General features: G+C 51.5%; 1 protein-coding gene across 1 annotated transcript in view; it reads left to right on the forward strand.

Annotated features, from left to right (window-relative positions):
* The first annotated feature begins 1,136 nt into the window (after positions 1–1,136).
* CSF1R (colony stimulating factor 1 receptor) overlaps positions 1,137–14,479 on the forward strand; it is a 31,488-nt gene continuing 18,145 nt past the window's right edge. The window contains exons 1-5 of the mRNA XM_040239588.1: positions 1,137–1,345; positions 6,026–6,283; positions 6,712–6,996; positions 9,015–9,151; positions 9,812–9,971. Of these exons, the coding sequence (XP_040095522.1) occupies positions 1,297–1,345; positions 6,026–6,283; positions 6,712–6,996; positions 9,015–9,151; positions 9,812–9,971 (889 nt within the window). The 5' untranslated portion in view covers positions 1,137–1,296. The remainder of the gene's footprint in view (positions 1,346–6,025; positions 6,284–6,711; positions 6,997–9,014; positions 9,152–9,811; positions 9,972–14,479) is intronic.

Raw genomic sequence — 14,479 nt, forward strand, 5'->3', positions numbered from 1 at the left:
CTAGAATTAATTTTATAACCATTTGAATAGAAATAAAGACACTGAAATAATCAACTGAAAGTGGTAAATGCAACTGCATCCAGGAAAGGCAGCAGAGGAATGCTAATTTTCTTAGACGTACAGCAGCACAGTTTAACCCTTTGTAAAAGTAAACAAACTTAATTAGTTCAGAAAAAGGCAGTTATATAGCCTGTGATGTTGCTGTTGTTGTTCAGTTGCTAAGTCATGTCCAACTCTTGGGGACCTCATGGACTGCAGCATGCCAGGCTTTCCTGTCCTTTACTATCTCCTGAAGTTTGCTCAAATTTATATCCATTGAGTCAGTGATGCTATTCAATCTTATCCTCTTCAGGTTGTCTAGATCCAAATTCCACCTCCATTTGGTAGCTATGTGACCTTGGGCAAGTTTACAGTGTTTGAGCTCTCTGAACCTCAATTTTCCCATTGTAGAATGGGAATGATAACAGTGCTGCTGCTAAGTCGCTTCAGTCGTGTCCGACCCTGTGCGACCCCATAGACGGCAGCCCACTAGGCTCCTGTCCCTGGGATTCTCCAGGCAAGAATACTGGAGTGGGTTGCCATTTCCTTCTCCAATGCGTGAAAGTGAAAAGCGAAAGTGAAGTCGCTCAGTCGTGCCTGACTCTTAGCGACCCCATGGACTGCAGCCTACCAGGCTCCTCTGTCCACGGGATTTTCCAGGCAAGAGTACTGGAGTGGGGTGCCACTGCCTTCTCCATGATAACAGTACCTACTGTATAAAATTTTTGTGCGAACAAAAGGGGTCAGTGGTATGTAAAGGTTTGGCTGGTGAGTGTCCTGTAAATGGAAGCTTCTTGATACTATCTGTTATCAGGCTTGTCCAGACCAACCTAACTACCTTTTCCAATTAGCAAGAGCTCACTGCTGCTCTGGAGACCCCATGTGTACAGTCAGCTGCCTATCTAACATTGGGCATGTCTCTACTCCCAGGGCCCCTTAGAGGTGGCTTTGGAAGGGCTCCGAACTTAGCGGTCCTACCCTTACTCCAACCCCGCCCCCTGGGGGTCATGTCTTTATTTTGTTTTGTTTTTTTTTAACCAAGATTTCCAAACTCTGTGGTTGCCTTGCCTAGCTAAAAGAGGAAGAGTGGGATCAGCCCAAGAAGAAGGAGGAAGAGGAAAACAAGACAAACAGCCAGTGCTAGTGGAGAGGAACACATGTCCAGCGGGTCTGGTCCCGTCAGAGCTAGTGTGTGAGAATCCGGTTCTCGGCCCACCTGCGAGCCCTGCATCAGCCTGCCACTTTCCTGCTGAGGCCATGGGCCCACGGACCCTGCTGATCCTGCTGGTGGCCACAGCTTGGCATGGTAAGAGCAGAACCAGAGCCTCGGTGGTGGTGGGGGTGACAGGGTTGTGACAGGGTTCCAAGGCAAGGATTTTCTAAACCTCTGCCCCTCACTAGGTGTCTCCACTCCGTGTTCTCATCTCCCCAGCCCTGGACTGTGGGTGTGTGGGTGTCTGCTTCGGAAAGGCAGTGGAGGAAAAGCGGGTATGAACTGGGTGGAAGCAGCCTGGCCAGGGCTGTGGATCTGGCCCAGCTCAGATGGTGACTGTCCATGTGTCCTGAACACATCCCTATGCCCTCGGGGCTCTTTAGTGCCTACCGAACGGTCAACAGCATGTTTTGGGGGCTGATGGACCAGACAAAATGCTCCTCAAACCCCACTGTGCACACAGATCCCCCAGGGATCTTGTTACAGTGCAGACTCTGACTCTATTGGTCTCAGGTGTGACCTGAGATTCTTCATGACTAGTGAGTTCCTAGGAGATGCTAGTGCCACTGGTCCAGACCTACACTGAGCAGAGTGGCCCAGAGAGCCCCTCGTGGCTCTGCTGGCACTGCCAGTGTGGGACTCACGAGGCGAATGAGGCAGGATGTGACTTGGAGGGGCCTGAAGAGGCAATGGTCCTTCCTTGGACGGCTTGGGCAAGAGGTCAGAAGGAGAGGTAAGAGGTTAGCCTCTCTGGCCCAGGGCTCAGGAGAGAGAAATTTGGGACGAGAGAGTACAGGGCTAGCAGCTTGTCTCAGGGGAGGACGGTAAGGGTCTGCTAGGCTGAAATCCTCCCAAACACAGGCTGTGGGGCCTCAGGACAGAGAGCTGTGGAGCAGACCCCACCCGAATCCCATCCCTCCAACAGCATTGGTGATGCAGAATCTCCCGCTAGGAGGGTCCCTAACTGAGGCTGGGGGCTAGGTGCTGGACTCGTATCTACAGTAGGCCCAACAAACACATGTTAAGTTCTTTTGGCCACTCCGTGCAGGATATGGGATCAAACCCGTGCCCTCTGCACTGGGAGTGTGGAGTCTTCACCGTTGGATCACCAGGGACATCCGTAAATTTTATTGCATATTTGGAGGAACCCTGGGGAAGGATGGAGACTGTGGGTGGGGTAGGAAGGCAGTGGCATCTCCGGTCTTCCCACAGTACTGTGGCTGTAGGACCCTGAGAAATAGGTGCCTCTGGTCCCTGAGGGGGAGATGGCCCACTGAAGGGCTCTTTTGGGCCCAGTCAGTTCTGCTGGGCTTGCAAGTCTGTCCTCTCTTGTTGAGATGAATTTATGTGTAATAGAAAGCACAGATTCTTAAGCACCTGTGATGAGGTTTGACAAGTATATATGCTTGTGTCCCCACCATCTCGGTTAAGATAGACACTATTCCCCTCATCCTAGAAAACTTTGTGGGTTTTATTTCACTCTTTTGTCCTATCTTCCTGCCCAGAAAATGCCCGTGGGAGACTGATAGGGGATGGAGGGGCTGTCCAGCATTTTGCCTCAAAGGAAAGAAGAAATGGGGACTGCAGGCTGGAAGCCTACATTTTCAGTAGACCAGTGATGAATGAGGGGCAGTTGTGAGAAAGTTGGGGAACAGAATCAGTGCACCCTAGAGGCCAGAAGAGGCTCGCTAAGACTCTGGGCTGAGGAGGAGGCTGTGCCCCAAACTTTGGGTGTGTGTGTGTGTGTGTGTGTGTGTGTGTGTTGGGGTGTTTGGGGCACACCCTGGGAGCTGATGATGAGGGGGGTCTCCCACGCAAGTGGGAGGGGGCGAGAAAGTTTGGGGAGATGAGATGGTGGGGTGAACGGACAGAAAGGGGTCCGGCCCCCACCCAGGGAGTAAAGGCCTGAGCAAGCTTTTCCTTCCCTCCAGTCAAGCCAGCAGTGGGCAGCTGGAGCGGAAGCTGAGGATGTCAGCTCTGTCCTGCATGAATACTTGAGACAACAGGACCAAATAAGATAATGCCTCTCTGACTACACTTCCAGGAGGCCGAGGCTGGAGTTAGAGGACAGGGGAGGGGTGGGGGAGGGAGAAGGCGCCTGTGAGACCCAGCAGGGGCAGAAGCAGAACACAGAGTCACAGAATCTGAGACCGCGGGATGTTACAGGCATAGGCTGTGACCTTTAAAAGTTAGCACTTCAGCTGTCAGAGTGTCAGGATCAGAGAGGAGAAGTGACTTAGCAGCAGCAGCAGCAGTTGAAGCAGTAACATAGGACAGGAGAGCTGACTCAGCCAGAGGTTGTGTATCACCTCCTTGAATCCTCCCAGGACCTCTCAGATGTGGAAATTCGGATTATTCTCATTGAAAGAGTAGCCTGAGGGTCAGAGGTTAAGCAGCCTACTTAGTTAGCAGGGGAGAGCCAAGTTTTAGACCCAGGTTGGCATAGCACAGTGGTAAAGAATCCTCCTGCCAATGCAGGAGAGCAAGAGACTCAGGCTCGATCTCTGGGTCAGGAAGATCCCCTGGAGGAGGAAGTGGCAACCCATTCCAGTATTCTTGCCTGAAGAATTCCATGGACAGGGAAGCCTGGTGGGCTACAGTCCATGGGATCGCGAAAAGTCAAACATGACTGAGCGACGACTGGCTGACATGAGCCCACAGTCAAGCTCTTCCCTCCAGTCCCGTACCCCCACCGCGATGCCCTGCATGGCTGCAGCAGTGATAGGCTGGCACCTGCTCTGTTGGGACTTGCCAGCAGCCTGCCAAAAATGAGGCCTGCCCCTCTTCCTGGGGGTCAGCAGCACAGGGAAGCCTGGCTACAACCCCCAGGTGTCGGCTTCCGCAGTATTCCTCTGGCCACTCCATCCTTTATGCGTATCAGAAGCCTGCATGTCTCTGATGTGTACAAAATCAAAACATAAATCAAGTCATCCTGAAATAATTTGACAGCGAGGATCTTTCTGATTCTGGGGTTTGTGGTGAGGGCAGGGTGCAGTGGAATGGAAAGACCCATTTAAGAAGCTTTTGTGCAGTACTTCCCTGGTGGTCCAGTGGTTAAGAATCCACCTTCTGATGCAGGGGACGTGGGTTCAATCCCTGGTTGGGGAACTAAGATCCCACATGCCGCGTGGCAGCTAAGCCCACACACTGCAGCTTCAGAGCACTTATGCTGCAACGAAAGAGCTCATGTGCTGAAACTAAGACATAATGCAGCCAAATAAATAATTACACTTTTTTTTTTTTAAAGAGGAAGCTTTTGTGCACGATGATGAAGAGTCCCTGAGTCTGCCTGGTTCCCTCAGGGTTGGGATGTCTGTGGCCCCATCACTGGGACAGACAGATTGGAATCAGTAGGGGGGTACCTAGTAGGTCAGTGGCAGAGCCGGGTCCCGCAGCCTGGGACATACCAGTGCCCAGCAGGTGGTACCGCCTGTTTTGGGGGGTGAGGGGTTCTTTCCCCTAAAGGGGACAGTGGCCAGGAAGCAGAAGTGAGAGCCTCCCTGGGACAAGGACTGAAGGCTGAGCGGAAACGGGGGCTAGGCTGGGTGCCAGCAATGTGTTTCCGCCTGCACAAGCTGGAGGGCGCCTGGCAGCCCCTCCATGTCCTTGAATCAGCTCTCACTTCCCTTCTTTACCCCTATTTTAGGCCTTGGAAAAATGCTGACACTGCAGAGGCAACGGGCCTTCTTCCCGGAGGGCCTTAGATGAGTTTCAAGTTCTCTTTTCTCCTTCAAGAAAATTTTCCTTAAAAGAGATTGTCTCCCTAGTAAACACAGCAGCGCTGGGATGTTAGGGTGGGCTCCTGGGGGTAGACTAGATAGTAAATAGAATGGCTAACCTTGGCTGAGTTATTTATATTTGGTGACAGGTGATGTTCTAAAGCTTTCTGTGCATTTAAATCTCCCGACATCCCAATAAATGGGTATAATTTTGGTCCTCATCTTATATGGGGAAACTGAGGCACAGAGCCTCTGAACCTCCCCACTGTGCTACAGACCAGATGTCCAGTGATGAGAGAAGGCACAGCAGAAGACTGGACTCTGCTATGCTAAGATCCCATACCCCTTTTCTTCTTTAATTTCTTTAAAATATTTTTTAAAGGTATATGCATTTTTATTTGTTTTTGGCCATATTGTGTGGCATGTGGAGGAGTCAAACCCGTGCCCTCTGCAGCAGAAGCTCAGAGTCTTAATCACTGGACCATCAGGGAAGCCCCTTTTTCTTCTTCCTGGTGTGAATTAATTCAGAGCACTTTGCTACGAACATTCTATTCATCTGTTTCTTCCTTGCCTGGAGAATCCCAAGGACAGAGGAGCCTGGTGGGCTACAGTCTATGGGGTTGCAGAGAGTCAGACACACCCGAGTGACTTTCACTTTTGCTTGTTTGAAACCCCTTCTTTGAGTTAGGTGCTGGACTTCGTAGCAGGAATGCAGGCCATTTATTACAACAGGCTGAAAGAGTCCACTCCTGGGGAGAATGATGCAGTCATGGCCAGGAAGACTGAGGCCAGAGGCTGGGTGGGAGGCCAAGAAAGCCCCCAATCCCCTTCTCTCAGAGACATCAGAGACGTCAGTCCATCACAGAAGGTTTGGGGCAGGGCTTGGGTGACTGACCAGAGAGGGGCGGGGACTTGTTCGAGGTGGTCCTGCAGTTCGTAGCTGAACCCCAGAACCAGCAGCACCCTGCCAGAGTAGCACCCACGTCAGAGGCAGGGTATGGCCAACGGGATGTCACCTCAGCCCTCACTTCTGTTTGCCACTTCCCAACACCAGGTCAGGGGGTCCCAGTGATAGAGCCCAGTGGCCCTGAGCTGGTGGTGGAGCCAGGCACAGCGGTGACCTTGCGATGTATGAGCAATGGCAGCGTGAAGTGGGATGGCCCCATTTCCCCCTACTGGACTCTGGACTCTGATGCCCCCAGAAGCATCCTCAGCACGAACAATGCCACCTTCCTACACACGGGAACGTACCGCTGCACTGAGCCTGGAGACCCCTTGGCGGGCACTGCTGCTATCCACCTCTTCGTCAAAGGTGAGGACTATGAGCCCCTCCCAAGAGGACTAGCCCAGCACAGCCCACCAGGAATGGCCAAGAGGGCTGGGCCCTGACGTTAGCCATCATAATAAGCCAGCTCCACGTTTACGGAGAACCTGCCACGAACAAGGACCTGTGGCAGTGCTTCTAATTTCATTCCTCACAGCAACCCTGTGAGAAGGTTCTTGTTTCTGCCCAATTTCCAGATGCTCAGAGAGGCTGAGTCATTTGCCCAAGATCACACAGCATTAAATAGTGAGGCTGGACCTGGCCCCAGCACCCCAAGCATCAGCTGAGCCTCCCTGGTATTATGTGACCTCAGGCAAATGAACAGCATCTCTGAGCTTCACTGTCGCCAATGTCCAGGGACCGGTTAGCCTGGCGGAGGGGGAGCCGTTGTAACCCTGTATCTCCATGCTCCCCAGACCCTGCTCAGCCCTGGAGGGTCCTGGCCGAGGAAGTGACGGTGCTGGAGGGTCAGGACGCGCTGCTCCCCTGTCTGCTCACCGACCCAGCACTGGAGGCGGGCGTCTCGCTGGCACGGGTGCGCGGCCGGCCTGTCTTGCGCCAAACCAGCTACTCCTTCTCGCCCTGGTACGGCTTCACCATCCACAAGGCCAAGTTTATTGAGAGCCAGGACTACGAGTGCAGCGTTCGGATGGCTGGCAGGGTGGTGAAGTCCCTCAGCATCCGGCTTAAAGTTCAGAAAGGTGCGTGGACAGGGCCGACCTGAGAGCTGGTGCCTGGCTGGAGGGGAAGTAAGGGTGGGTGCTTCGTTTCACCTCTTCTCCTAGTCATGCCTATGTCATCCATGGGGCGCCGGCTGAAGCAAGGCCATGAGGTGTGAGGTGCAGGGAGGAGGACCACATGTGTGCTGATAACTCAGCTGGCAGGGCAGTCTCAGGTCATGGAATAGGCTATGGAAAGCATTGAACTGGGTGGTGGAGTGGAGTGTGGGGGCGTGGGGGGCTCATGGAGAGAGTGACAGTTTATTGGAGCGGAAATGTGAATTATGAGAAGGTGGGAACAGCAGAGGAACAGCAGGTCCACAGTCGTGAGCTGGGAGCAGGCTTCAGGTGCTCCAGGAATGGAAGGAGGGCCCGAAGCTCTCCCACCCCTTCAGACATGGACTCCTACTCGGGGCCCACCAGGTGCTGGGTGCTGAGCGCAGGAGAGGGGGCACCATGAGCAATGCCATGGGGTGTCAGGATGGCAGGCGCATGGGACGCCTCAGCATCGGCATCAGTGGTGCTGAAGTCTCTCTCCTGTCCACTTCCCCCTTGTTTCTGCTGGGCTGGTAAATGGATTCCGGTTTCTGGGAGGACTGGTGTGAGTCAGCAGGACCCCAGGATCAGAATCTGAGCCTGAGACAGGAAGCAAGCACCTGTAATGAGGCCAGGGTCAGAGTGGCAGGGCTGGCCCAAGGCCCTGAGCCCACAAAACCTGTCCAGGAAGCCAAGGGAACCCACTCTGTGTGCAGAGGAGCCAGGCAGGACCTTTCCCTGCAGCCCACCTTGCAGAGGGATCCTAGGGCCCTCGTTTCGCCATGACTCTGTGACATGAGTGCACTCCTTAGCATCTGACCCTGAGAAACTGAGTTAGGTTATCTTTCAACACAGCCAGAGATGTTAATTCATAGGCTAGGGCTTCCCTCATAGCTCAGTTGGTAAAGAATCTGCCTGCAGTGCAGGAGACCTGGGTTCCATTCCTAGGTCAAGAAGATCCCCTGAAGAAGGAAATGGCAACCCACTCCAGTATTCTTGCCTGGAGAGTCCCATGGACAGAGGAGCCTGCCGGACTACAGGCCATGGAGTCACAAGAGTCGGACACGACTGAGCGATTAAACCACTACCGCTGTTTTAGGCACTGGGTTAGCTGTGCCTAAACTAGGCATACCACACTAGGGATACCACCTTCATTTACTGGGGATGACAGATGAGAGAGAAAGCAAATAAATGTGATGAACAAGAAACCAAGCTGAAGAGATTTGGGTAGGGGAGTCCATGGGAGTCTCCAGGCAAGAATACTAGAGCGGGTTGCCATGCCCTCCTCTAGGGGATCTTCCCGACCCAGGGGTCCAACCCAAGTCTCTTAGGTCTCCTGTGTTGGCAGGCGGGTTCTTTACCACTAGCGCCACCTGGGAAGCCCAAAGCTAATCCAGCTAACCTGTGACAGGAGGCCCCTCTGAGGAATGTTTGAGCTGAAGATGTGAAGGGTGAGAACAACCAGTCAAAGTGTGGTTGTTGCATGGATCAAGCATTCCCAAAGGGAAGGGCAAGGGCACGTCTTTGGGTGGGAGGGGCCACGTGACTGCAGAGCAGTGAGGGGTGGCAAGTGCATACAGGTTGGGAGCAGGGTCTGCGGAGGTACGAGGGACTGCAGATTTTAGTCTGAGAGTGATGAGAAGCCACTGAATGTTAGCACAAGAGAGGAACATGATCCAATCTTCCTTGTAAGGAGCTCACGTTGGCTGCTGTGTGGAAGCAAGGAGGCCTTCCAGGTAGCTGCAGGAGTCCAGAGCAGAGGGGAAGGGTGTGACTGGGGATAGGCGCTGGTGATGGAGCCAAGGGGACTATTCAAGGTTCACTTAGGAGATGGGACTTGTTGCAGGTAAAACTGAGGTGTCATGGCTGCCTCCCAGGATTTGGGAAGGGAGCCTGGGCCCATGGCAGGAAGCAGAGTGGCAGCTCTGGCCTGGGTGCTCATGGGTGCCTTCTCCTGACCTCAGTCATCCCAGGACCACCGACCTTGACACTGGAGCCTGCAGAACTGGTGCGGATTCAAGGAGAGACTGCTAAGATCGTGTGCTCAGCCAGCGACGTTGATGTCAACTTTGATGTCTTCCTTCAACGTGGAGACACAAAAGTCAGTACCTGGGGGTGGGGGTGGGGTCCTGCCTGTCCTCCTGGCACTCCAGGCCCCACCTCAAGCTGGCACTGGGAGCTGAGGGCATAGCTCAGGACCAGAGAGGGGAGTAACTCACCCAAGGTCTCACTGCTGGTCAGTACATGATACAGAAGCAAGTCTCAGGCTCCTACATCTACACATGTGATGGGAGAGGGAGGAGGCAGTATTCCGCCCTCTTGACCCATGACCTTTGCCCTAGCCTGTAGACAAGACACACATGTCAGCTCACTTCTGACTTTGCAAGGGGTTCCAAGGCCACCTCTGAGGCCCAGGAATGTAAGGATTATTTCTGAAAAACTCTAGAGAGAGGAACAGAGGGTTTTCTCAGGAGGAAATGGCATTAGGCCACTTCTAAGAACATACTTCCTCCCCATGCCTTCTGCATGCCAGGCATAGCCCTATGCCATTTGCATTCTCCATCTCACTTACTCTTCACTACAGCCCTAGAAGCACGGGCCAGTGTCAGGCCCAATTTGCAGATGAAGAAACTGAGGCTCACAGTTCAGCCGCTGCCCAAGGAAAAGCAGATAGTAATCCTTAAAGGCTGAGAATTAGAACCCAGCTCTTTCTAATTCCTAAATCACCTCTGTGTACCATTTCTGTTCCTTCTGGATGCAGCTTGCAATCTCTCAACAATCCGACTTCCGTGACAACCGTTATCAAAAAGTCCTGACCCTCAAACTCGATCACGTAGGCTTCCAAGATGCTGGCAACTACACCTGCGTGGCCACCAATGCCCGGGGCGTCCACACTACCTCCATGGTCTTCCGGGTGGTAGGTGAGCATTGGGGTGGTGGGGGAGGGTCAGCATGGATCCTGGGGTGAGGGGGTGCATATGGGGATTGAGAAAGAGGGAGCTGATGTTTAAAAAAGGAGCTGACACTGTTAGAATAGCTCGCTAGAATCTCCCTTTTCTCAGCCTGGCTAAGGAGCCATGTCTGTGTCAGCCCTCTGATTCTTTCTCTCTCAGAATCCTCCCTCTCTCCCACCTTGGAGGTCCCACAGTACACGGCTGCATCTCATTCCAGCATCATTTTGTTGTGTTTTGGGATTGATGTCCAGTAGCTCCCTCCTAGACTTTGCTGTTCACTCATTCATTCATTCCTGCATGCCTGGGACTCACATCACATGGGCATGTGAACAGAGAGCAGGCACCCTGGGTGGGCATGGGAGAAGCCTGAGGTGTCCTGGGAACACCAAGGGGGCCTCCCCAGCAAAGGCTTGGACTAAATGGACTCTAAGCTGGGACCAGAAGAATGGAGGTGGGTTAGCCGGGCAGAGGGGAGGGGAAGAAGGGGAGCAGCACTTCTGGCACGGGGAACAGCATATGCAAGGCTCAAAGGCAAAGAGAACAACAGCATCTGAGACATCCAGAGAAGCCGACAACAGCAGGGACGCGAAGGTGTCAGGGGGTGGTCATAGGAAAGCGGGGCTGAGGGTAGTGTCCGAGAGCAAGTTGAATGGGTAGCTTGCATCATCTCTGGTGGGCGGGCGTCAAAGGTCTTAAGAGGAGAGTGATGGGATCAGATGGCAGAGAGGATGCAGGAGTGGTGGCCAGGAGCCTGTGGTCCTGAGCCGCATTCCAGCCTGCCTCCACCAACGACGTAGGTAGGTTGCTTAAACTCTTTCCCCATCTGCAAAATGGGGATCCTAATAGTAACTGTCTCATAGGTTTGCTCTGAGAATTCATTGAATGTATCTTGACTAACTAGGGCAGGGTCTGGCACAGAGTAAATGCTCAGTGTGCCTGAGGAGATGTCATTTGAGAAAGCTCTGCCCTGTGTCATGTGGATTGGATAGGAGACTCAAGGCTGGAGACGCATCAGGGCAGTTAATGCGGTGTTCCAGGCCAGAGATGGCAAAGCGTGCTGGATTATGGTGGGGACCCCGGAGAGTCTGTTATCCCAAACAATCTAGGAGGGACAATGGCTGCTGGGACAAAGCAGAAAGGAGCCGAGATGACCAGAGTGGTTGGGGAGGAGGCAGCGACAGTCACTGGGCTGAGAATCCAGAGCAAAGGGCAGCTTCTTCAGGATGGGGACAGGATCAGAGCGCTTTCAGTTTGGCCACACCTCATATGTTAACCTGGGAGCCCGAGGGGAGGCGGGAGGGCGAGCCTAAGAATCATTACCCTCACAGAACAAGTAATGCACCAGGCTTGCAGGAGCACCGAAGCTCTGCTGTGGGCCCATTGTGCCGGCAGCTCTGAGGGCTAAGGCAGGAGAGGAGAACAGTGACCTATCTCCCAGTTATGGATTCTAATCCCATCTGTTTTGTAGTGCAGACCTACAGTAGTCACTCAACGGATGTTGTTTTCCTTCACTCTTCTCGCTAGATCCTTTTTAATGTGGGGGATCCCGTTACAAATGAGAGAGAAAATGCCCTGCCCACACGGAGTTTGTATTCTAGTTGGGAGAAGACAAGCGATAAGCAAAATAAATTACGAAAAAGACAATTGGATAGGATTTTCAGTTTAAAATCGGGTGGTCATCAAGGAAGACTTACTGGGAAACTGACATTTGAGCAAAGACTCGAAGTTGGTGAAGGACCAAGCCATGTAGAATCTTGGAGAAGAGAGCTGCAGACAGAGGGCAAGCAGTGTTCTTAAGGTGGGTCCAAGCTCACCACGTGCAAGGAGTAAGTCAGCCAGTGTGGCTGGGTGGAGCTTGAGAGGAAGTGTAATACATGGTGACATCAGAGGTGAAGGAGAAGGTCCTGGGAGGCCAACGTGAGACCTGGGCTTTTCTTCTTGAGAGAGAGGGGATACAATTGGAGGGTTTGAGCAAAGGAGTGACATGATGTGACTTGAGGGTAGAAAGATGTAACATGGCTTTCTGGTGCTTTATTGAGGATTGTCTGTTGGGAGACGAGGATAGAAGCCAGGAAACTGTTAGGAAACTCCTGCCACTAGTTTGAGCCAGAGGTGATGGTGGCTTGATTAGGGAGGGATATGGTGGAGGTGATGGGAAGTGGTCGGAGTTTGGATGAATGAATGGCTAACGGAGAAAGAGAGAAGAAAACAGCCTTGCCCTCAAAGCTCACAAGCTTGGAGAGAGAAGACAGCTACCTAAAGGGAGGGCCAGATACATGAAGTAGTGTGGTGGTGGTGGTTGAATCGCTAAGTCGTGTCCGACTCTTGCAACCCCATGGACTGTAGCCCGCCAGGCTCCTCTGTCCATGGGATTCTCTAGGCAAGAATATTGGAGTGGGTTGCCATTTCCTTCTCCAGGGGGTCTTCCAAACCAGGAATCAAAACCGGGTCTCCTGCACTGCCGGCAGATTCTCTACCAACTGAGCTACGAGAGAAGCCTGAAGTGGTGCAGATGTGGTGCCTAATGACTGTACGATCTCAAAGGGCCGCGGCAGGCACCCTGCCAAGTGAAATAAATCAGAGAAAGACAAGTGCTATATGACATTGCTTATATGTGGAATCTTAAAAATACCACAAAGGGACTTCCCTTCTGGTCCAGTGGTTTAGATTCCACCTTCCAATGCAGGGGCTGTGGGTTCAATCTTTGGCTGGGGAACTAAGATCCCACGTGCTGCAGGATGCAGCCAAAAAGTTAAAATAAGTAAAACTTGGGGGAAAAGATCCTTTAAATATAAATAAATTAAAAATTTTTAAATACTACAAACTAATGAATATCACAAAAAAGAGGCTGACTCTCAGAGAACAAACTAGCGGTTACTAGCTGGGAGAGGGAAGGTGGGAGGGGCCATATAGCAGTAGGGGATTAAGAGGTAGAAACTTCTATGTATAAAATAAATTAGCTACAAGGATGTGTTATACAACACAGGGAACATAGTTAATCATTTTTAACAACTTTGAATGGAATATAATTTTTAAAAATTTTGAATCACTATATTAGATAGCTGAAACTTAACAAACATTATACATCAACTATACCTCAGTTTTTAAAAAAGAAAACGGATCCAGAGGAGGGAGAACTCCATTAGCCTGGAGTGATGGGTGGAGTCTCCCTGCTGGAGGAGTCTTAGAGAATGAGAAGGATCTAAATAGAAAAAAGGAAGAATAAGGGGTTCCTGGTGGAGGAAATGACTTGAGCAAAGAGCCCAGGTTGGAATTACTGTGGGGTGTTCTGGGGATATGAGAACACCAAGATGGGTGGAGAATTGTGTGCGTGTCTGTGTGTGCACATGTGCATGTCTGTGTGTGCACATGTGTGTAAGAAGAGGGGCCACGGCTGGATGGGCACAGGGAGACCTAACTGGGAAGAGCCTTGAATGCCAGGCTGAATAGTGGAGGTAATGGGGAATCAGAGTGGGCTTTTTGAGCAGGAACATCACAGGGTAGAAGAGTGAATTTTAGATTTCGTAGACTTGAGTACGAAAAGGAGCCCTGAGAGATGATCCAGTCCAGGGATTTTTACAAAGCCTTGGGGTTTTAAGAAGGCATTTCAGAGGCATCCATGAGTGGCATGGAGAATCTGTGGATGGGGGTACCTCTCCTTTGCCTACAATTCAATCAGAGCAGCTTGATTTTAATTCATGCAACATTTAATTAGAAGGGACCAGTCAAGAATCTTTCATGTATAGGTAGTAGAAATCAAGTCAAACTGATCTCACCAAAAGAGGATTTTATTGGCCTTATAGCTAAAGCAAAACAAAACAAAACATGGTTATGAGCTTCCGGGACAGTTGGATTTTGATGTTCAGATGTGGACAAGAATCTATTGTTTTCCATCCCTCGGCTCTGTATTTTTCTTGTGGGGCAGCACCAAGCTTGGAAACCCCAGTGGAATGAAAGCTTCTGTTTTCCTCCAGTTCCAACAGAAACCATAGGAATGAGTGCCATGGACTCACTCATTCCTACCCCCAAGCAATCATGTTCCAAAGGGCACAGATTACCCTGATTGGCTGGCCTGGGTCACATGTCCACTTTAGAACTGGATATGGAAGTTGCATTGATTAAAATTCTACCAGAAAAAGGGGAAATATAAACTACTACCAGAAAAGGGGGCAGTTTTAGCTGCTAGAAAACATTTTATACAGTTATAACAAGATATTCTATTATCTCTTTATTACATAAACAAAGAGGTAGAGGTGCCAAGGAAGATAGGAATTTGCCTAGGTTCTTTCAGGAACTTGGAGATAAGAGTTTAAAGCCCGGGGCTTTTGAGAGGGGCGGGAGTGGTGGGAAAAAGATGAGAGGGCAAGTTTTGGTTGCAGGCCAGGTCTGTGTGACTGGCACAAGCTAGGTGCTCAGGGAGGGTCCCGCTGAAAGACTGGATGCATGAGTGGATGACCAAATGAACACACATACGG

This window comes from Oryx dammah, unplaced genomic scaffold (assembly GCF_014754425.2).
Source record: "Oryx dammah isolate SB20612 unplaced genomic scaffold, SCBI_Odam_1.1 HiC_scaffold_5, whole genome shotgun sequence".
Lineage (NCBI taxonomy): Eukaryota > Metazoa > Chordata > Mammalia > Artiodactyla > Bovidae > Oryx > Oryx dammah.